The following is a 23,437-nucleotide window of genomic DNA, read 5'->3' as shown; positions in this document are numbered from 1 at the left end:
AAATGAGCCTTTGGTAGAGCCTGATGTCTATAAAGAGGTAAAAAAGGTGAAGCCTTTTTGTGCAATTCGGCTTCACAGAATCAGGAGCCTTCCCCCCTTTTTTCAAGCTGCTGTATCAAAGCTCTGCAGTGACATGGCCTGACAAACAGAAATCAGCAGCACCTCTGTGAAAATAAAACCCCAGGGCAGTTTTATCAGCCCAGCAACTAAAACATTTCAAGAGAATCAGTGATTTTCCAGGAAAACAGCCCCAGCTACTCCAGCCCAAGGCCCTCCAGAGTGAGGCTGGAGCAGGGCTCACAAGGCTCATCCATCCTGGGACTGATTGGGCTGGGAGAAGGACATGAAAAAATAAAAAATCCATTACCCTAAAACCCTCCACTAGTCTGGCAACCAAGCCCTGCCCAGGCTGAGGGACACCTGTGAAATGTGTCCCCTCCCCATCCCCACCTTGCACCTGTGCTGGGCCACGAGCCACCCCTCCCACAATGACACAGCCAGGCATTGTGATGAACACTTTTATTTACAAATATAATTAAAAGCTCTGACAGTTATTCATGCTCTTCCCTGGAACCTGAAAAATGTTTTTGTTGTTTTGTTGGTTTTTTTGTCCTTTTTTTTTTGTTGGTTTTTTTTTTAAAGTGCATGCAAAAGAAGTAAAGCCTTTTTTTTTTCTCTTTTTATTGTAAGAAAATACACAGTTTGAAAGTGTGAATAATGCAATATTTATGACCAAGATCATGGGGTTGGGGGTGGACTTGGGGGAGGAACAAAAAAAAAACCCCCAAAAAAACTAAAAGAAAAACTGAAAAGGGCTGGGATGATCTAACAGACAGTGTTGAGCTCCAGAACACAACTGGAGAGTGGGGGGTGGCTGGAGCAGGAAGAGAGGGGGGAAAGAAGTAAAAAAATTTTTGATCAGAGAAACAGTTAAAATACAATATGAAAATAAGTAAAAGCTCTCCTTAAATTCCTTCTATACACAAAATACACGATTTGACAAAGCCCAATTTGTGCTACTGGGATCCTGTGGGCTCATTTAAGTGTATTCACATTCTCTGCGACAGCAGAAAATGATTTATGATACAATCAAGAATATGCCCAGGGGCCAGGGCTCGTCCCTGCTGCCCCTGGCATGGTTCTCCTAAAAATCACCACGTCGTCACCCTCCCCTCCCCACCCCCAAAAAAGTAATAATATGTCACCACTGATATGTACAGCACGATTAAGTTTTTTTTTTTCTGTAAAATGTATCAAATTTTTTTTTCAATCTTTAATAAAATTTTTTTTATTATTTAATTATTCCTGATGAATAAATACCAAAAAAATAAAAATAAAATAAAATTATGCAGCAGCTAGTTAAGGTAAGGCTGCGGATTCAGTCTCTCTCCCCCTGGGATCGTAGATATCTTTTAATTATTAATATTTTTTTGCTTGTACTTTCATTGATTGGTGGTAAAATGAGTGATTGCTCAGAAGCAACATACATCCACTTGGTGGCTTTTTTTTTATATATATTGTTTTTTTTTTTTTTCTCCATTAAAATTGTCTCCAAAGTTTTCACTGAAACATTTTTAATCATTGCACAGAGACATCAATACTGTGACATACTATGGAAAAGACTGCCAGGAGCTGTCCTGCACCGGGACGTGACGGGGGAAAGGGGCCCCTGATGGATAAGAATATACAGGCACTGGTCCGACACGATGTCAGTAAGAGAGACAGAAAGAGAGAGAGCACGCCCGTCAACATGGGGAATGTTGGGTTTGCAAGTTTTATCCTTACTTTGTTTGCTTTCTGTGGTTTTTGTTTTGTTTTTGTTTTTTAAATGGCAAAGGAATTGAACCTCATCTATAGTCCTCCTTGGGATACTCTAACGTGACCAAATTCCCAAAGCCCATCCGCAGGCTCTCCATGTCAAACGTCTCAATCTCTCGCTCCTGCCTTTCCAACAGAAACTTGATCCTCTCGCTGCGTTCCTTCTGCAGGGCGGCGAGCTCCTCTTCGATCTGCAACGAGCACAGTCAGCAGCCCCCAGCACAGCTCTACCCTCCCTGTATCCCCAAAATCCTCTCTGCAAGGAGCATGGTCAGCAGCCCCCAGCACAGCTCCACCCTCCCTGTATCCCCAAAATCCCCTCTGACACGAGCACAGCCAGCAGCCCCCAGCACAGCTCCACCCTCCCTGTATCCCCAAAATCCCCTCTGACACGAGCACAGCCAGCAGCCCCCAGCACAGCTCCACCCTCCCTGTATGCCCCAAAATCCCCTCTGACACGAGCACAGCCAGCAGCCCCCAGCACAGCTCCACCCTCCCTGTATGCCCCAAAATCCCCTCTGACACGAGCACAGCCAGCAGCCCCCAGCATAGCTCCACCCTCCCTGTATGCCCCAAAATCCTTTCTGCAAGGAGCACAGTCAGCAGCCCCAAGCACAGCTCCACCCTCCCTGTATGCCCCAAAATCCCCTCTGACACGAGCACAGCCAGCAGCCCCCAGCACAGCTCCACCCTGCCCATGTCCCCAAAATCAAGGAGCACAGTCAGCAGCCCCCAGCACAGCTCCACCCTCCCTGTATCCCCAAAATCCCCTCTGCAAGGAGCATGGTCAGCAGCCCCCAGCACAGCTCCACCCTGCCCATGTCCCCAAAATCGAGGAGCACAGTCAGCAGCCCCCAGCACAGCTCCACCCTCCCTGTATGCCCCAAAATCTCCTCTGACACGACCACAGCCAGCAGCCCCCAGCGCAGCTCCACCCTCCCTGTATGCCCCAAAATCCCCTCTGACACGAGCACAGCCAGCAGCCCCCAGCACAGCTCCACCCTGCCCATGTTCCTAAAATCAAGGAGCACAGTCAGCAGCCCCCAGCACAGCTCCACCCTGCCCATGTCCCCAAAATCCCCTCTGACATGAGCACAGCCAGCAGCCCCCAGCACAGCTCCACCCTGCCCATGTTTCCAAAATCAAGGAGCACAGTCAGCAGCCCCCAGCACAGCTCCAGCCTCCCTGTATCCCCAAAATCCCCTCTGGAAGGTACCTTCTGTTCCAGGTGTGCCCTGCGCAGCGACACCCGTTGCTCCAGCTTCTGGAGTTCCCTTTCATGCTGTGCTTCTGTCTGCATCTTTATTTTGCTCTGGTAGGCGTTGAGCAGCTCCATCTCCTGCTGGAGTTGCAGTCTCAGGGCTTGGCATTCTGCTTCCTGGGCCTCGTCCAGCCGGAGCTGTGAGAGCATGGGGAAAACAAGGCTCAAACCCGCTGGGAATTCCTCTGCTCCCACACAAGTCACACACAACTCTTTCTTCCCAAAGCCACCAGTGTTGGTGGCAGAGAGAAAGCAGGAAAGGCTTCATGAGCAGCAGCTGCTCTGCTCACACTGAGGCAGAGCTCCAGAAGTACAAATCCTAATCCCCAGCATGCCAGGGGAGCAGGGAAAGGACACATATTCCACAGGACACTTATTCCAAGAGGAAAGTGCCAGCTGATGTGTTGTTCAAACAGTTTTGATAATTCAGTGGCTGGAGAAGCCCCCCCCAGGGTGCTGCCAGCCCTCCAAGCCCCCTGCACGTACCGCCTGCGAGGCCATCATCTCATTGATGCTCTGCTCGTACTGCTCGGCCAGGATGGCGAGCTTCCGTGTCTGCTCGTCCTTCAGGCTCTTCAGAATTGTCTTGTGCTCACTCTTTGGAGTTACTTCCAGCTGGTGATTCTTCAGTGCTTTGTACTGCTTAGTTTGCACTTTGCATGTGTCCTGGAACTGCTTTTTGATCTGCATTTCCATAGCCTGCCAAGGAAGGAATGACGTGAAGAGCACGAAGGGCTTTGGGAATGGAGAGGTTGTGGTACATCCACACGGCTGGGGTGATGGGAACTACAGTTCCCCTGTGCATGCTTCCCACAGGGATTAGCCAGCAGCAGCAGCTCAGACCCTGCTGCAGCCTGGCCAGGAACAGCACCTCCTCGGCCCAGGGCACTTCCCACTTCCTGCTGATCACCCAGCCCATCACCTGCCTCCCAAAACATATCTGCTTTTTCACAGTATCATTCCCCTTCCATGTCCTTCCCACCTCAACCTTGCACTATGTGGAGGCTGCAGACCTGGGAACTGCAAGGGTGTGACGGAGTGACAGCAAGGTGCTTCTCTCTGGTGACCAGTGACCCCAGGGAACAGCTGGAGCTGTGTAGGGAAGTTGAGGCTGGGTATCAGGGAAAGGTCTTCCCCCAGAGAGTGCTGCTCACTGCCCAGGCTCCCCAGGGAATGGGCATGGCCCTGAGGCTGCCAGAGCTCCAAGGTGCTCCCGGCGGGATTGTAGGGGTGTCTGTGCAGGGCTGGGATTTGGACTCCATGATGCCTGTGGGGCCCTTCCCACTCAGGATATTCTGTGACATTGGGAGGAGGAACACGCCTCTACCACAGAGAGCAGCTCAGAGGTCTGTAAGCACACTGGGGTGTGCACAGAGCTCAGCACACACTCAGAGTGCTCTGTGTTCTCCCTGGACTCTGAAAGCACCACCAACCCCCTCTCCTCATCATTCTAAGCTGACACCAGCGAGGGCCTGAACACCACACAGCTTGTCAGAAACAACTTCTCTAACACTTTGCTTAGGACTGGACTATTTTACAACAGCCTCAATTAGCACAGCACTATAAAAACCCTCTGTGAGCTCTGGCCTATCCCAGCCCACAAACTCCTTTATCCAGAGCTGCTCTGTGCAAAGGGAGGGGATGCAAGGGAGAGCACAGGGTGTGGAGAGCAGCGCTCCCACAGCACGGGTGCTGCGCAGAGGACAGAGGCCGGAGGAGGAGCAGGGAAAGCTGGCAGCACCTTCAGGTTCTTTGGTTGCTGCCGGAGCTCCATGAAGTGCTTCCTGTGCAGCTCCCGCTCGCGCCGCTTGTTGTACTCCAGCTGGTTCTCGAGCTCAGTCTGGTGCTGCAGCCGGATGAGGTCCATGCGCAGCTTCTGCAGCGTGTGCAGCTGCCGGTACTCCAGCTCCCGCGTGGACTCGTCGTGCCGGATCAGCATGGCGTGCTCCATCTCCTTCTGCGTCCGCTTCTTGTTCAGCTCCTGCACACACACACACACACCCCCCTGAGCGGACAGCCCTGCTGCAGCTCCTGCTCACTGCTCTGCCAGCAGCAGGGACTGGCCTGTCACAGGGAAACACAAACCCAGCAGTGCCATGGGGGTGCTAGGAGTGACCACTGAGTGACCGACCATCCATCCATCCATCCATCCATCCATCCATCCATCCATCCATCCATCCATCCATCCATCCATCCATCCATCCATCCATCCATCCATCCATCCATCCCTCCATCCATCCCTCCATCCATCCCTCCATCCATCCATCCCTCCATCCATCCATCCCTCCATCCATCCCTGCCCTGCTCTGGGATGGCCCCGGGAGTCCCCAGCAGGTGGCACCAGGACCCCACACAAGCCCACGGTGCCTGCAGAAACTCGCAGCAGCTTTCAATCAGCACATCCCGGGGTGCTCAGGGCTGGGGTGATGGAACTGGGGCTCTTGTCTGGTTTGAATTCCCCCGTGCCCCTGGTGGGTGCTGGCAATGAGCTCCCCCCTCCAACTCCTGCACTAGAGTGGCCAAGGCAGAGGTCAATGGCTCTAACACCACCTCAGGTGAGAAGGTGAATTGTCCAGGTGGGATTTGGCTCCTTTTTAAAACAAGACCGGTTGGCAGTGCTCACCAAGAGCTCCTGCACAGGGTGTCCACAGTCCAGGACAACCTGCCACAAGCCCAGGAAGGGGAAGGCACCAGTTCCCTCCCTGATTACGGCACACATTTGTGTCTCAAGGTGTCAGCCACACCCAGTGCAGCACGGAGCTGACCCAGCTGTACCCTTCACAGATGGTGCTGGTCCCCCCCTGACCCCGGCTCAGGTTACAGCCTCAGCCAGGCACAGCAGGGCTGCCCCACCCCGCACCGTGCCCAGCCCAGGGCTGCCTCAGCCTAACGGGTTTCTGCAGGAGAAGCAAAAAAATGTAATTATTCTGAGCTGCTGCACACATGTGGTAATCCTGTTGTAACTCTTAACAGGAGCACCTGCAAACTTCAGCCCCTGTGGCTGCTACACCTGGGACAGGTTTGAGCTGAGAAGGATGGGCAAGGAAACAGGGCCAGGGTTTCCCTCTGCCCTCTTGGCCCTAAGGGTGTAGCTTGTGTTTACATTTCAGCAAAACTCGACCCCTGACAGCCAAGATTAGAATCTGCATGTACTGGTGTGCCAAAATGACTTTCCAAAGGCAGGTGGGGCACTGACTAGGCAGGGAGCTGTGGCACATTTGCCTTCATCCCAGGATAGCTCAGCCAGCCTCTCCCAAGCCTATTCCACATCTGATTTCAATTCACACAGCATAAACACACAGAGTCATTCCACTTCCCTCAAACACTTTCCCATTCACACAAAAACAACATCTGTGGTTAGTTAAAATATGGAAAACACATTTTGAAAGTGTTATTTACTTCAGGTGATCCAAGTAGGCAGTACTGGCACATTTGAATTAGTAGGGATGTAATGTTCAGGGAATAAAAACTCAGATCATTCTGAAAATTGTGTCTCCTAAGAGCTTAAATGCAGGAGGTCAGAGGTGTGCTCCTGGTTAAATGCCATGCTAGGTCACTGAACTCTGTTCTCATCCCTGCCACAGAGCTGACACACTGTGACAAGGGTGCTCAAATCTGAATTTTTGGAGTCAATAGTTTTGAGGGTGCCTGGGTTGAGATATTTGGATCTCAGCAAAGCAGCTGAGCAGCCCCAGGCACATCTGGACCCAAGGGCAGCAAAGCTCTGAACAAGTGCAAATGATACTGGAAAGCCTGAGGATAGCAGGCCAAACACAACTGGAAATTTTTGACCACTCCTCACTCAGTTTTCACTAAAACACCCTCATCTGACACTCTTTATCCAAAAATAACATCTGTGAAGAACTCAGATTCTACAGGGATGGCCACAGGAACATCCCCAAGTGGAAGCTTTCTCCAAAGTGGTGTTTGACCACAGGCAGCCTTCAGGCAAGGGGCACAAACCACCGAGGGGAAGCAGGGTGTGAAAAGCTGCTCCTTGGCAGCCCATATCCCCATCCCACAGCTCTCCCCACACCCCAAACTGGAGCAGGACCCCCAAACCCAACACTCAGGAGCTGGGATGAGGCACCAGGCCCAGAGGAGAGGCCCACAGGGTGTTTCTGTCTGCAGTCAATGCTGCCATCCCTCAACTGATCAAAGCAGCCACAGCTACAGGGAAAACCATTTCCCAAAACATATTTTGTTACATTTTTATCAATTCTATTTAGCAACTAGAAACTTGAAGACCTAACTTCAGCCAAGACACGAAGCTAAAGCAGTTACAACAGGCTGGCAGAGAAGGGAGGAGTGCCATACTTCCCGAATGTTCTGCTGCTCCATCTCATGCCTCTTGATCATCGTTTTTCTCTTGAAGAATCGGCAGTTTTTGTCGTAGTAGAGTCTCTGCTGGCTGAGAAGCTGGGCCTCCTCTTCAGCCTGTGTGTGCTGCAGGTTCTCTTTGTGTTTGGATATCCTTTCTTGCTTCTCTTTCTTGGGTGTGCTGTGGTCCTCATTCATTTCCTGCAGGGTCAAAACAAGGCTTGCCTCAGCACCACAGTGACACAGGAATGAGGGACCTTCCTGGCTCCTCCTCTGCCATTCGGGTCATGAAAGGACACCAAAATCCCACTGCAAAACCAATAGAACCAGACCTATCACCTGGCCATGCTCAGCCCTGCTGCCCCTACAGCTGTACCAGGACCCACACCAAGAGTAGGAGGAAAACTGGCCACAGAGCTCCTTGATTATCATTTTCTCACCTTTACCTTAACAGCCAATTATTTTTGCAATATGGTGAAGACACTACTCAAATAATGCATTTTGGTACATGTGAAGTTACTTCTCTTCCTAATTTATCTAAGTGATCACAGGGGCTTTTAGTCTGGGGACACTGAATGGCTGCTCTGATTACTTGGAAAAAAACCCAAACCAGATGAGGAGAAAGGGGAAGAAGAACTCTCTCTCTCTATGAAATCCCATTTTCCCTCATCACCCTTGGTTTCAAAGATTCTGCTCTACAGCAAATTGTGAAGCACCTGTAGCCACACTCACAAATTGTTCTGGAAATGCTGCCAGATGCTCCCAGTTCCTGAAAATTCACTTGCTGAGAATCCAAAATTTACTTCCAAGCCTGACAGTATCCCTTAAACCCCTGGGCTGTCCCAGGTTTATCAAAACAAAAGACTGGTTCGTGTTCATTCCACACCCCTTTAGCCCTGAAAATGAGGGTTTCTTGCCTCTTTAATCTTTTCCTTGCAAAGCTTGTATTGTTTCTTCTGACTTTCTAAAAAGGTCGCCAGGTCTTTCTTTTGCTGAGCCAAAATCTGTTGCTGGAATTTCTTTTCATCTGCTGCAGCTGCCTTTGCCTGCAATGTACAGAGAGAGGAAAAAAATAACAATAAAAAACCAAGGTGAGTGAGCAGGTGCAGAATCCAGCAGAAATCAGTGTTGTGGTTTTTGATTTTTGGTCAGTCATTTTGGTGGCTGTGCTAGACAAAGGCATGAGCACTCAGCCACAGGACAGCTGCTCACACAGAAAATGGGGCTTCCTTCTGCTTCTTACCTCCCCACCAAAGCCACCCCAGAAGGCACAACCACACCAGTTTATTATGTGGATTAACATGCTGATTTTTGGACTGAGTGACAGCTTTGTCACCCCCTCAGCTGAGGCAAAGCTCCCACCAAGGTCACCACAGCCCCTTTTATGCAGCTGTGGAGTTGGTGGATGCCAAGAGTGCCCATCAGCCAGGAAGGTGACTCAAGGCTGCTCAAGGGAACACAAGGTCACAGAATCACCAGGTTGGAAGAGACCTTTGAAATGACTGAGTTCCACCCAGCCCTAACACCTCAGCTAAACCATGGCACTGAGTGCCACATCCAATCTTCTAAACACACCCAGGGATGGTGACTCCACCACCTCCCCAGGCAGACCATTCCAGTACTTTGTGTAAAAAACTTTTTCCTAACATCCAACCTAAATCTCCCTAGGAGCAGCTTAAGACCTGTCCTCTCCCTCTGCACCTCACACCACAGGTTTGAGCAGCACCTCCCTTGGAGATTGGGCTCTCCTGTCCCTCAGATCCTCCCGTGCACTCACCTCCTTCTCCATCACAGCCACTTGCTTCTTGGCCAGCTTCTCCAGCTCAATGGACGAGTTGTTGGCGTGTGTCTCCACCTCCTTCTGCAGCTTGAGGCGGTGCTCGTCCATCTCGGCCTTCAACTTGTTCTCCAGGGCGATCAGCTGCTTCTGGTGCTGGCGCCGCATCCGCTTATATCCTGACATCTGTTCCCGCAGCTCGTTCTCCTGCTCATGCTCATGGATCTGTCTTGTAACCTGGGGGCAGGAACAGGGCAGCCAGTGCTCCATGGCCTTGCTTCCACACGAGCTGCTGGCTGCTCACTGCAAGCCAGGCCCTGCTCTGCTGTGCTCTCAGCAATCCATGGCTTTTGGAGGTGCTGCTGCTGGGTTTCACAAAGCCACGAGGTTTCTCTGGGCTAACTTTTAGCCCCCATCTTTTCCTGAGACTTTTATGTGTTTTCAGTAACACAGCTGAAAATGCCATATTACAAATAAAGGAAGGGACTGGTTACTTATTGATGCCTTCTGAAGGCTGCCTTCAGAGCAGAGACTAGATGGAGCTAAAGGATAAAGCAGGGATTTATTAAGAGGCCTCAAAAGAGCCACCTTGGGCAGCAGAACCCAAAATGGCCACATAATGGATGACCAGTCACAGGGTCTCACACTTTTATAAGTTCTGCTTCATTTGCATATTGGAGTTAATTGTCCATTACAGCTTTAGCCCATGAAGTCCCATCCTGCTTGTTTGTGTCTCTTCATTCTGCCATTGTTTGTGCTCTTGGGCCTGAGATTTGGATCATTTGTCCTCAGTCCCCAGCTAGAGAAGGAATTGTTTTGTCTCCCTGCTCTGTGCAGAGAGCTCACCATCCCTTAATATGAAACCTAGGCTTAGACACTAAAGCAGCACAGAATCTGAAAAATACAAAAGCTAAAACCTGAGACATCATTGTCACTCCAGGACACACTGGAGGAGATCTGCAAACAAAGGTGGCTGATGGACAAGGTTCTTCAGACACCTTGTTCAGACACAGGACTCAGATCCTGAGGTGGCATGGACTCCCAAGAAGCAGCCAGAAACCCCCAAATCCCTGTTCTTTCCTTCTTCCTCAAGTCACCCCCCATGCCAGTTCAATCCCTCAACATCTATTTTCTGCTAAGAGGAGCCTCCTTCAAAATTTCCCCTTAAAATTCAAGATGATGGCAGACAGCTCATTCCTGCCCAGAACTGAAAGTTTTCTAACAAGGGAACACTGTTCTGGAACTGTGTGCTCTTAACAAGATTGATCAGGTGGTCTAAGCAGATTTTAAACCCTGCTCAGCTGAAACAAACTCACAAGTTCCACATTCATTTCCATGCCCAAGTGTATCCATGTGAAAGAAGGAAAAAAAAAAAACCCATCAACAGGCTGTGCCAAAAATGTTCAGAAGAAAATGCAAATGGTGATGCTTCCATTTCAAAAGAAGAAAAGTGTCCAAGACTGGTTTTGATTTTTTTAAAGACAGTCTCAGGAACTTAGGAAGATTTGCTGATCATTTATACGACCTGAGAACCAAAACCTTGGTACATGTTTGGAACTGCAGCCCCTTCTGTGCAAGAGGACCTTTGCTTTGCCACTTAAGTAAGAGCTCAGGCCTTTGAAGGTGATCACTGAAGCTTTATGAACCAAGAGTTCCTCCCGCAGCCTTCCTGATGGATTCCTCCACAGCAGCCCAAAAACTGGCCCCTGCTATGGGACTGCTGTCATTTGAAGGCAGTTTTGTGGAGATTTTTGGAGTTCAGATGTAGGATAGGATACACCAACAGAGCTGGGAAGGTCCAGGTTCAACAGAAGAGCAGCTGCTTTAGGGAGCTGCCATCCCAGCCCAGTGCACTTGCTGGCTCCAGGGCTGGGAGGTGACTGGAAGCCAAGTCAGAGCTCCAAAATCAAGAGATGAACACCCTGACTGAGGTCACCCAAGGCAGGCAGCAAGTGCCACCTGCCTCAGTTCAAATGACCCCTGAGACTTGGGAGGAGGGAGAAGAGGAACTCAGGAAGAGCCTCCCAAAGACTGCAGAGGAACCAAAGAACCACCCTGAGCACAGCACTGTCACACTCGGGGTGATCAGTGAGCTGAGGACCCACCAGGTGGTGAGGGACAAACCACTTCCTTCCTACAAGAAATTTCAGAATGTCATTTTGGAGCAGGCTGGAATAAATACACCTCAGCAACTGGTCCAACACAGCAGCCTGTACATGCTTGAGACACAATCAGATCCAAGGCAGCCACCAGGAGCACGTGGGATTGCAGGAATGACCACAGAAACACAAACACTCAGTGAGCCCTGTGCTCTGCTACAGCTCAAAAAGCTTTTGGTTTTTCCAAGAGTACCAAGGACAGCCACACTTGGAAGAAGTTGGGACGTGCTCACAGGAACTTGCACATTTCAGTCAAGTTCAGCAAGAGTAAGATCTCTACCACTGCTTCCAGGTAAGGAAAATTTCTCGGAGAATCCAAGTTAATGATAAGAGACAGATGCCAGGTAAGACAGGCAGGCCACCAACACTTCACACATGCCATTGCCACGTTCAGTGACATCCAGCTGGCAGAGAACAGCCTTGGTCAGGCACTTGAAGAGAAATGGAGATCTGGGAGCCACCAGCTGTACCAGATCTTCCTGGGTGTGCTATTTTTGGGGCCCAGCCCTTTTGTGAGCAATGGGATGTTCTGCACGGCACACTCCGTTCCCAGATGCTGGAGAACAAAGCAAACAGCAAGAGCCTAAGAAAAAATGGATCTAAGGATCCTCCAGCAACTTTGCCAGTCTCCTTTGGTCTGATCTCTAATGAGATGTAGAATGTGCACTTGTTTTATTTACAGCAAAACGCATTAACTTTTATCCTTGTTTATTTCCCTGCTCCTCTGCACCCCATTTCCAATTTTGCTCAGCTTTATCATGACAAGAATTCCATCTTGGAAAGATTTCCCATGAAATCTAGGATATTTATCCCTAACAATAGGATGCAATTGCTAATTACAAGCCTAGCTGATAAAGTCTTCCAGTCACAACAGAAGATGAGACATTAAAAAGTCAGAAGAAAACAAAAGCAGTGTCTCATCCTAAAGATGAGAGAGGAGAGCAGCAGACTTGGTGGACATCTCGTGGATTTAGTGTCTGTGTTCAGCCAGCTCATGACAAAGACTTCATTTATCACCATAATCTCCAGTCAAGTCCAACACTCCTCAGGACAGTCTTCAAAGACAAAGTCTGCACATGGTGATCTCAGGGGGGCAGAAAGTGGAAGAAATGAACATTAGTTACTGAACATGCCCAGTTCAGTGCCAGAGAAGTCCTTCAGACTATGAATGAATCCAGGATTATGGTTTTAAAGATTAAACCCCTAATGAATGAACAGCTCCAGCAACCATTTTAACAAGAAAATTTGGGGATGTTCTATTAATCACCTTTCTGGTGCTCTCAGACAAAGACCCTTGGAACTCTATGTACTATTTGGAATATCCTGAGTGGGAAGGGCCCCCACAAGGATCATGGAGTCCAAGCCCTGGTCCTGCACAGACACCCAGCAATCCCACCTGTGCATCCCTGGGAGCATTGTCCAAGTGCTCCTGGAGCTCTGGCAGCCTTGGGGCTGTGCCCACTCCCTGGGGAGCCTGGGCAGTGCCAGCACCCTCTGGAGGAAGAACCTTTCCTGATCTCCAACCCAAACCTGCCCTGGCCCAACTCCAGACATTCCCCTGGGTCCTGTCCCAGGCCACAGGGAGCAGAGATTGGAGCTGCCCCTCAAGAAGAAGCCCACAAACAACCCACAGATTATCATGAGGCAAAAGGTGATAACTATAAAATTCCTCCTCCTGCTTATAACCAGGAAATGTCAGGATCCTTCACACCAGAAAGCTGCAGTTTCCTGGAGCTCTCCCTGCAGCACACAACAATCAATCAGGTCATCAGGAGAACCAAAAACCTGTGTAAACCAGAACAGCTTTCATTAAGGTATGACATTTTCTCAGTTTCTTATCTCTCTGCATCTTTGGCATACACAGAACTGAGAACAGAGATGTCTTTTCCAACCTACTCCCACAGGCAGTTCATTTGCCATAAAATCCAAACTTTCTTTTACCTCTCCAAGATTTTAGGTTTATGTAAGGAAGTTGAGCTCACAACTTCTCCTCCAAACCAGCAGCTGTTTAAGAGTTCCCTTTTCTACACTGTTTATCCAAGATACTGAACCCTCTCCTAAAAGACAGGAGTTTTCACCTCTAGATAACTGAATTTCCAAGCTCATCTGTGCTGGAGGAAGCAGAGCTCAGAGCAAAACACTGCCAGCTGCTTCTCACAGCAAGAGGAGATGAGAAAGAACAAGTCCAAAATTTTAGAGGAAAGGTCTACAAAGGCAGCAGCCACATGAGTTCATTGGGAGAAACTCAACCCTCTGGAATAAAAGATCAGTGCTCCAGCAGAAGAGGGAACAGCTCCATGTGAAGGTACCTGGCTCTGGAGCCAGGCTGCCCTGGTGCCATTTTCCTGGCCACATCCAGGGAATGCTGCTGCCATGGACACAGACACTTGGCTCTGCAGGCCCAGATGAGATCACATCATTCTTCTGCTGGCATTTGGATTTCAAAGAGAACACCAAGGCCTTTGATAGAGTCCTCACTGTCTGAACTTTCTATGGAATGAGATGTCACAGGTGTGAGGGAGGAATCCCTTCCCTGGGAGGGTGGGCAGGCCCTGGCACAGGGTGCCCAGAGCAGCTGTGGCTGCCCCTGCATCCCTGGCAGTGCCCAAGGCCAGGCTGGACAGGGCTTGGAGCAGCCTGGGATGGTGGAAGGTGTCCCTGCTCATGGCAGGGGTGGAATGAGATGGGCTTTAAGATCCTTTCCAACCCACTCTGGGATTCTATGAAGTTTTAACCACTTGATCATTGCCTTTGAAAACTGTAAAAGCAGCTGTTGAGGAGATGCTCGAGGAAGGGGGGACATAAGGGGTCAAGCTTGAAAGACACCCACAAGTGCAGATCAATGCATCTCTGAGGAGATTCAAAAAAAAGCTTTCCCTTGAAAACATGCAGAGGTGTAGTCTCATCAACATGCAGAACCTCTGCCCTCCTTTCCAAACAACAGCTTGCTGAGCTTCAAGAGATTCCTGTAACTTTTGTAACTTTTAATTTATGGATCACTGATAATCTGAGAAGTAATATGGAGATGTAGGTGCCTGGTCTCCATTTCAGATAGCAACTTTTATTCCAACAGCAGAAATATGCAGGGCATTTTCCACCACTGTTCCAGGTGAGTGATGGTTATTGTTACCACACGAAACTGATTAAAGAGAAAAGTGGTCCAGGAAAAAATTACTACAAAAATTGCTGATTGAATTATGACCTAAGTTAAGCTCCTTCATCTTTCTTACTCACATTTGCTGATTTTCATGATTTTCTTTAATCTGAGCAATACTAAAGCACTACTGCAAGACTCAAAAGGGGATATGCAATGCCTGTTTCTTTGTGGAGAGTTCATTTGACTATTTTCTCTGGAGATCTGTCCAGTTTCCTTCATATTCACATGATGCTTTTGCAGAGTACCAGGGCAAGGGAATCACTCTCCAAACCACTGGGTCACCTGGAGTGCTCAGCTGTCTAACATAAGTTCCTCAGTGACCTCTGCACTCCCTAAACTGCTTCAGCTTGTTTTTGGAAAGAGATCCAACTTGAATACTGGATTACTTTTAGGAATGCCAGTCTTACCTCCATCTGCAATATCCTGATCTAAGGGGAGAAGAGCAAGGACTGGGCCCCAGGTCCTGGACTGCACCAGGAGGAACAGCTGTGGGCTGAACAGCCCCAGACTTGGTGCTTTTCTTCTTTAAAAATGCTGCCCTGGTCTCAGTGTTGGGGGGTGGATTTCAGCAAATCCCACAAAAGGAAGTTTTAACACCCAAATATCATCCCATATTATTGAATTTGGGGCCAGAACTCCCATTTTTGATTCTCTGCAATATAGGCCACCTGATGTACCCAACTGCACAACCATTCTGTGCAGGAAGATGTTCCCAGCTGCTGAGAAATGGGAAGCAGCCATGCAGGGAACCATCAAAGCTTGCTGGTTTGCTTGTTTTCAACCCCTGTGGGATCCTGGGCACCCATTCACACAGGAAAAATCTGTTCCAGCTGCCATTGAAAGAGTAAATTAACACAGAGAGATTAATAAGGCCTGAATTTCTGGGTCTGCACTACAAATTCCAGGCATGTTCATGTCCTTTTCCCCATGTCAGCTCCATGACTGACCTTGCCCTTCCCACAAATACTGGACAGGGAAGCAGGAAGAAGTTCTTCCTTGGCCAGAGGAGCATCCAGCACCTTTCCCACTGACATCATCTAGGCACTGAATGGTGACAGTGATAAAAAGTGCTCCAACACAAGCACTGGCACCCAGATTCTGTGCAATGGGTTTAAACTTTTATTTCCCCCCCGCAGATTTCCATTCCGGAACATGAAAAGGTGGGAATGGAAATTTATTAAAGGCAAAGCTCATCACCATGAAATATTTCTGTGGCAATCTCAGGGTCAGTTCTGCCCCACCACACAACCTCAGAAGCAAGGACACACCAACACCTCCTGGAGTGCCCAGGTTGGTATGTTGGGATCTTCCCTCTACACTGGGAAGGGGAGATGTGTGTGTATGCTGGGGATAACAGAGCATGTTCCACAGAAAACCCAAAAAAGAGAAGCTCTCCAAAAAGCTTTCCATCTTCCCCACCCAAAATGAATTTTATCTTTATCATTACTTGGTCATTGAAGCAGAGAGATTCAGCAAATCCAAGTGAGTAAGGAATTAAGGCAGACACAATCCCAGCCCCACAGGAGGCTGCCATGGGATTCAGGAGTGACCTTGGGATATCAGCTGTCTTCCCCAGAGCTCAGGGACCAGGGAATCTCTCCCAGCCCATTTTTTCATTGGCTCCCAAAGGGACCTGGCCATGCAATCCCTTCAAGCCACCCAAGTAGCCCAGGGGTGACATTTCCAGGGAAGGCAGGAGTTCTGGGCTCTGCTGCTGAAGGCAGGCCACAGGGTGCAGCAGCTTTGCACAGGGAGTAAAAGAACATGAATATATTCATCACACATATCAATTTATCAATGAAATTGTATGTCTGGAGTATGATACATGAGTCATTCATTATTTCTGCCCTCCAGCCAACCTAACTGGGTCCCACTTTTATCTGCTCAGTGCAGGCCGTAGAAGAGCTGGCACTACACTGGGTGAAAACACACAAACACACACAAAAAGGAAAAATTCCCAGGGCAGAGGGTCTCCAGGAGAGCAGGGATCCTGCCCCTGTCAGGTGTGCTGCATGAAGTCCTCTAACACACACATTTCTAGGTCACTTTAAACTGGGGGGAGCAGGGGACACCAGCCTGGGGGGCACTCAGGGTATGGGCACCCAGAAATACACCTGCAAAAGATGGGATTTGGATGCTCCCAGGAAGCATCTGGGCAGAAGCCTGAATGCCACAGCATCATTTTAGATTTTAACAGCAGCAGCAACAATCAGACAGAAAAAATTTGGGCTGCTGGTACTGCTGCTTGCCTCCAGTCACTGCCTTCAGCTGTGGTCACACACACTCACAGGCACACCCCGTGCCCTGTGCGTGCAGGAAGGAGTGGGAAGCGATTCTGGGGATGCAGAAATGGTGGTCTGGAAGGAGAACCCCCATGGTGGAGGCAGGAGGGAGCGGGAAGGGGAGGGCTCGCTGGTGTCATTTCGGGGTTGGTCCAGGATGATGTCATAGCACTGAGCAAGTGCCATGGCCAAACTGTGGGGACTTTCTAACGCTCCCCGTCCATCTGACCTCTAATACCAGCGGGCTGAAATATTGAACAGGACATTCGTTTTCCCTCTGAAGGGCCATTTTTCACTGCTTTCCCTGGAAAAGGCTGCTCCCAGCGCGGGTGGCTGCGGGGTGGGGGAGGCGGCACACAACTAACTCTTCCGGCACACACCCCTTTCCCTACTACAAAGGCATCCACAGCAATCACATTTGCAATAGTACAAATCTTGATGGATTCATCCCATCCCCCTCCCCTTTGTAAGCCCACAGCCCGCTGGAAGCCCTCTCTCTCTCTCCCTCTCTCTCCCTTATCGCAGCCCAGCAATCCTTCCGAAGGATCAGGCTGGAAAATGCAGTCACGGTACAGTTGCTTGAAATAAATGAATGAATGAAATAAAAAAAAAAAAAAAAAACAACCACCAGGCAGCAGCTCAGGGCGGGCAGCAGCGATCTTATTGTTCCCAAACCCATCTGCATCTGCATCTCCACGGCGTTCCAGCAGCTCTCACACCCCTCACACACTCTTAATGCACATGCAGATAAATATATTAACAAAAGGGACAGGTGGGAAATGGAGGGAGGGTGGGAAATGAAGATGATATTAACTTCACCTAGGAAGGTGGGCTATCTCACACTGGAAATGCACCGAGAAAAATTAAACATATTTCACATTTACATCCCTCTTTCTCTCACACACACACACACACAGAGGTAAAATCTCATTCAGTGCAATATCAGTTGCTATGCCAACAGCACCAACAGCACGGGAGGCGATGGCAGCGAGGGGCTGAGGAGCGGGGTGGGGTGGGGTGGGATGGGGGCTCTTACCAAAGATGCTGATTTGATTGTGGCAAAGCGCTCTCGGTTCCGGTAGTGGAGGGCCTGATTCTGCACTGACTGGGTAGGCCGCACCTCAGGCCTGCGATCCCTGTGGCCCACCTCATCCCTTATAAATACATGATCCTGCAGAAATGGATAAAAACAAGGAGAAAGTCCGGCTGTGCTCTTCCCGCGGCGGCTGCCTCTCTCTCACCCCTCTGTCTGCACAAGCGCGGCTGTAGGAGAGGCATAGTTCAGCTCTCTGCTTAGCCCCGGCAGCTCCCACCGTACAAAATGAATAAGCAACACATTGCAGCTCGGCTCGGCGCGTCAGCTGATCGCGAGCAGGATGCCTCCGAATCCCTGGATCGGGCTGCCTTTTTTTTTTTTTTTTTTAATCTCCTTTTTTTTTTTTTTTTTTTTTTTTAAACCTCCAGTATTACATATGTGCCAGAAAAAAGCGAGCCGGGAGCAGGAAGCAGAGCAGGGCGATCGGAGTCCTCGGGAAGGTCGGGTTCAAGCACTGCAAGCCAGCGATCCCGGTGAAAACGTGATTCCCATGTCTAGGCACGGAGATCCTGTTCCCTTTTAACACCACAGCAACATCCTGCCTCATTCCCTTTGCCCAGCGCTGTGCCCTCGATAGGGTTTCTTTGTCCCTCGTTTGCTATCTGCTGTGGGGGACGAGCATCCTGGCTAAATCCACGGCAGGCTGGAGAGCACCAGGAAAGCCTCCGTGACCACTCAGGGATCCTGCTTTCCAGTCATGATCCTGCACAGTTCTAGCACTTTCTCTCCACAGCCCACAATGGATTTTTTTTTTTTTTTTTTCTTTTTAAAGCAACAGCTCCCAGGTTTTAGCAGGAATGGTTCCCGGTGCAGCTTCCCTCCTGCTCCCTGGCAAGGCACTGCCAGGAGAGGCTGTGCCCTTCCCCAACGGTGCAGGCAAATTTGGGAGTGGAACAAAGCTCCAGGAGAAACCCTCCTCAGAAAGGCCAGCAAAAAAAACCACACCATCATGATTTTCCCAATGGGAATGGTGACTGCCAACAGTCAGCACACCTGCAGGCTGCACCCTGGGGATGGAGCAGCCTCTGGACACCCGGCACACCCCGCTCCTGCCCAGCCACACTGGCACCCACCAGAGTCATGGCCACCATCCTCAACCTCCAGCTCCTAAATCCTCACAGGAAGACTGAGATTCTTCCTGAATAAAATCAAGTTTCCAGTTCTTTGGGATGCAAAGTAAAGGCTGCCAGTGCCTAGGAAGACCTTGAAGGGAAGAGCTGCCTCCATGAGCAGGTGCAACTCTGCCACCCAGCCATGGCCCAGCAGACATCAGGAAGGTCAGAGAGCCCCACAGGGAGAATCCATGGAATTGTGTCTCCATCAGGACACTGCTGTCATCCCCATGCTCCTTTCCCACCCCACAGACACCTGGTTTTCCCCTCTGCTGGCCTCCATTTCCAGCTGCTCCTCACCCACACCCACACCCACTCAGCCCTTTTCAACAGGATTCTGGAAATGAGCTCAAGCAAAAACCACTTAGGTGCAGAAATGCTGATATTAAGAGCTGAACACCACATTGATCAAAAGTGTTTTTACCCCAAAACCTTTCCTTATTCTTCCTTTTGAGCACTCCCAATCCATGCTCACCTTTCCCTTGCCTTTGCCCAGTGCCCAAGGCCACCACAGAGCCAAGCCTGCACCAGCTCCTCTACACCCACACAAGGCACACAGAATGAGCCAAAACAGCAAAAAAGGACAGTCCTCCACAGAGATACGGAGAGCCACAAAAGTTACAGCTTCATTTTATATTGGACATCCTTATAGTGGGCATTTGTGGCACTGTCTGACAGGAAAGGCAGTGAGACCACAAGAGAAACCACTGAAAATTGGGCTGATCTCAGATTTCCCACTTGTGCACGTTGGTGTGACAGGCAGAGCTCTGGGACTTGCCAACATTCCTGAGAAAGGCACATGTGAGGCTCTAGAACAGCCATCCCCAGAAGATCCTGATTAAACATTTCAAGGCAAAAAGCATCTCTCAGTTCAATCTGACTCGTGGTCTCACCAGAGGGATCCCAAATCCTGTAGTGAAGATGTGCCCCAAACTCAGCCACCTGAACCACTGAGGAAACAGCAGGAGCCACCAGTGCTGTGCTCCAGCCATGAAATGAAGCTGGGACAGGACAAATGTCACCCCATGTCTCACACAGGGCCTGCAGCAGCACCTGTGAGTGCACAGGGCTCCCAAAGCCTGCTAAGCAACACCCCAATCCCTGGATCATCTTCCTTCTCCCCATTATGTTGGCATGGCAAATATCCAGAGAAGCTGCAAATCACTGAAAAAAAAAAACCCAAACTTTTTAAATGGGCATTCAGACTTTCCAGAATGCTCCAAAACACCACCTAAAGTAACAGGTTTCAGTTGTAATTGCTTTTTCTACTGGAAAATTAATCTGTGATTTACTTTTTGTTATCCAAGAGGTGGATTTTTAGAGGGCAGAGTGTCACCCTGGCCTTGTTTTATGGGATCTCTGGTTTCCTCAGTGCACATGAGAAGCTCAGAGCAGAATTAAACTGCCCTTCAGGAATGTGAATTAACCACATTCTGCATTTCAAACTCAGCTGGGCAAGGAATGGGAAAATTCCTTTGCAACTGAGCAAGCCAAAGGACCAATTTCAAGGGGACAGAAAATTCAGCTGGTAAGAGAAATAAATCTATGAGTAGCCACATCTCCATCAGCAAAGACAAATATCTCCCTACAAACCCAAAAAACCAGAATTCTGCTACTTTTATTTTAAAACAAAATTCTTCTTGACCCAAAAACTTGCTAAGAGACAACTGTTGGCACAGATAAGGAAAATTTTGTTTCCAACTTTTAGCTTCAGATGTGTGGGGAAACAAAGAGACAAACTTGGCACCTCAGCTCATGGCACCCAATAAATAAAATCTGACTGAAGGCATCCCAGAAACTCCCCAGGTTTGGGTCAGGGTACCTCTCAGCCCCAAATCTGCATTTCAAACCCTGGGAGGTTTTTAAAGTAATGTATCTTCTATATACATTTCATTTCCCACCTGTTTTCTGTGGTTTTTTGCAATATTTACCTTAAGGATGCAATTTTATGCATGCTCAGCTCACAACTCACTCATTAAAATCCTTTTATTCAGGACCAACAATCCAGAATCTTCAACTTCCTACTCAAGGAATAATTTGTTCTTCTGACTGTATCATCACATAAGCAGTTTTCAGGTTGATCCAAACAAAGGGGGGGTTTGGCTGGGACATTGCCAGGGCAAAACCATTCTCAAATATCCCCACAGCATTATCTGACAGGAGCTGGTGGAGCTTCCAGTGGTGCTCCCAGCTGGATCTGAATGGCTGCACCTGGTGAACTGAGAACCTCACAATGACTTGGTGTCAAACCACCAGCTCAAAATCCAACAGAGAGTGGATTTTGCTCCCAGTCCCATCCCAGTTCTACCACACAATGGCTTTCCACCCTTCTCCTCACTGAAAAAAGGCCTTTACCATCCAAATTCTGCCCAGCCCAAAGCTGGGACACCTCCACCTTCTCCTCAGGAGGAACACTCCCTTTCCCACTGGGGTTTTTTGCTGTGCACACCAAATAAAACCTCCAGAGACACATGAGGAGTCATCAGCTGCTGCCAGTCTCCTAGCCAAACAGGAAAGGCAATTTCCAAGCCACACTGAGGGCTTCCATGGAATGGCAGCAAATCCCTTTGTGCTTTCTAGGAATTTAAAGAGCAAGGAAAACAACAGTGTGGCACCATTTGTCTTGATACACTGCTTTAAGTGCCTCGATAATGAACAGGGAGGTTTAAGCTCTCTCCATGCACAAAATTCCCCACAAATGCTGAAATGAATTGGAGCAGCAACAGGAGATGTGCACAGATTAACAGGAGTTAATTCACAGGATCTGGGAAGTCACTCAAGTTGCAGCAGTTATTGTAAATGTACTTTATTATTACAGAGATTGGGTGAGAATTTGTGATGATCAACTACAAAGATCCTCTTTTCCATCTTTTTCTTATAAACCAAATCTTCATCACAAGTTTTCCTGGACATTTTACTGCCCAAGTTTCAGAAAGCACTGATGATTTGAAGACTGAAGCAAGAAACAGCAACTGCTGAGTACTGCAGTTGAAAAAAAACCAATATTGTACTGGCTTTTTGTTTAGATTAAAAGATTACAACACGTTATTATTATAGTTTTGCAGAAATAAAATAATAATGAATTCATTGAGGACAATGAAATAATATTTCTGGGAAACCACCTGTGCCCACACTGCCATTTACCAGCAGCTGAACAAAACAGGTGACAAAACATCTCTGATGCACCAGCTGATGCCTATATTCACTTTATTGTCTCACTCTGGGAGCCAAAAATCTTAATCCTCATTTTTAAGATGAATTAACTGATATTTATCTGATTTTAAAATCTGGGTTATGTGTCTTTGAAGCACAGTGTATTTGGAGTTTTACTCCCTGCCCCATTTTGTCATTTTTTGTGGCTCTCAGGTCCAGTTGGGTTTGTATCAGAGCTGTCACTTCCTCTTCAGCTCTCAGCCTGTGCAGCTGAAAACCCCTGAAGGGAGATGGATGTGACAATGTGTATCCACAGGCATGATGCCCCTTGCATGGAGTAGCAGAGTTATTTGATGTATTCAGAGGAGAGTTCTTACACTGGACATACTGAGATGGACATGGAGGAGCTCACCAACCTGCAGAAGGGCAAGGAAAACTTCCTCATCCAAGCCAGACATCTGAATTTCCTGAAAAGAACATGGTGATTAAGGTGTCCTCCTGAGGGAGCAGGGTTTGATCCCAAGGATGGGCTTCCTGCCTGAGTAGCTCACTGACTGCCATTTTTTTCCTCCTAGGAGTTCAGGACACAGCTATAAACTAAATAACACAAAAAGCTCCACATTCAATTATGGCTTGTTATTATTTTCAATGTTTTATTCCTGTCTGGTGATTTTTCTTCCAGCCTAACAGGTGTACTCTGCCAGGTGGGAGTCACCTTTGTTCTGAGCACAAGATGAAAACCATGGAGCTCTGCTGTGCTGTGGAAGGGGTTGTTTTCCACAGAGGATTCATCCCAAGTGCAGCAAACCCCAAGCACCTTGGCTGCCATGACCTAGCATAGCCAGTGACAATTAACCAGATCAGGACAGGTCATTTCACTTACCCTGTGACCACAAAACATTTCTGGAAGTTACAGCCAACTAGCAGCTGTTAAAGAAAAGAAAGAGAGTTGTTTACAAGGGCTTTTACTCCATCAGCCTCCTCCCTGAGCCTGTGCCTCAGGGTAGGTCACAGGACAGATGCCAGGAGGGCTCCTCAGGTGCCTGAGGCTTCTCCCAGCCAAGCAGCACTCAGGGATGGTGCTCCTGGTTTCCTCCAGGCCAGCCCAGCCTGGCTCTCCACACCAGGCAGCAGCTGGAGGCACTGAGGGCTGAGAACTGCATCTCACACCACCACAGACTCCTCCAGCCTACATTTTACCTGCATGTGACATTCTGGCGCTGTGGCCCAAAACACCAGAAGGGCTCTGACTTCTTAGAGCTCTGAGCCATAGAAAATATCATCACTCCAAGCCATTTTGCC

At 48.9% G+C, this 23,437-nt stretch overlaps 1 protein-coding gene across 2 annotated transcripts in view; it reads right to left on the bottom strand.

Annotated features, from left to right (window-relative positions):
- Positions 1 to 504: 504 nt before the first annotated feature.
- TAOK3 (TAO kinase 3) overlaps positions 505 to 23,437 on the bottom strand; it is a 77,639-nt gene continuing 54,706 nt past the window's right edge. For both annotated transcript variants that reach the window (XM_059863568.1, XM_059863567.1), the window contains 8 exons: positions 17,811 to 17,945; positions 9,177 to 9,413; positions 8,317 to 8,445; positions 7,397 to 7,600; positions 4,821 to 5,060; positions 3,566 to 3,778; positions 3,035 to 3,217; positions 505 to 2,009 (listed from right to left, as the gene is read on the bottom strand). In XM_059863568.1, the coding sequence (XP_059719551.1) occupies positions 1,848 to 2,009; positions 3,035 to 3,217; positions 3,566 to 3,778; positions 4,821 to 5,060; positions 7,397 to 7,600; positions 8,317 to 8,445; positions 9,177 to 9,413; positions 17,811 to 17,945 (1,503 nt within the window). In that variant the 3' untranslated portion in view covers positions 505 to 1,847. The remainder of the gene's footprint in view (positions 2,010 to 3,034; positions 3,218 to 3,565; positions 3,779 to 4,820; positions 5,061 to 7,396; positions 7,601 to 8,316; positions 8,446 to 9,176; positions 9,414 to 17,810; positions 17,946 to 23,437) is intronic.

This window comes from Haemorhous mexicanus, chromosome 19, assembly GCF_027477595.1.
Source record: "Haemorhous mexicanus isolate bHaeMex1 chromosome 19, bHaeMex1.pri, whole genome shotgun sequence".
Taxonomy (NCBI): domain Eukaryota; kingdom Metazoa; phylum Chordata; class Aves; order Passeriformes; family Fringillidae; genus Haemorhous; species Haemorhous mexicanus.
This window is presented reverse-complemented; position numbering and strand designations above follow the sequence as displayed.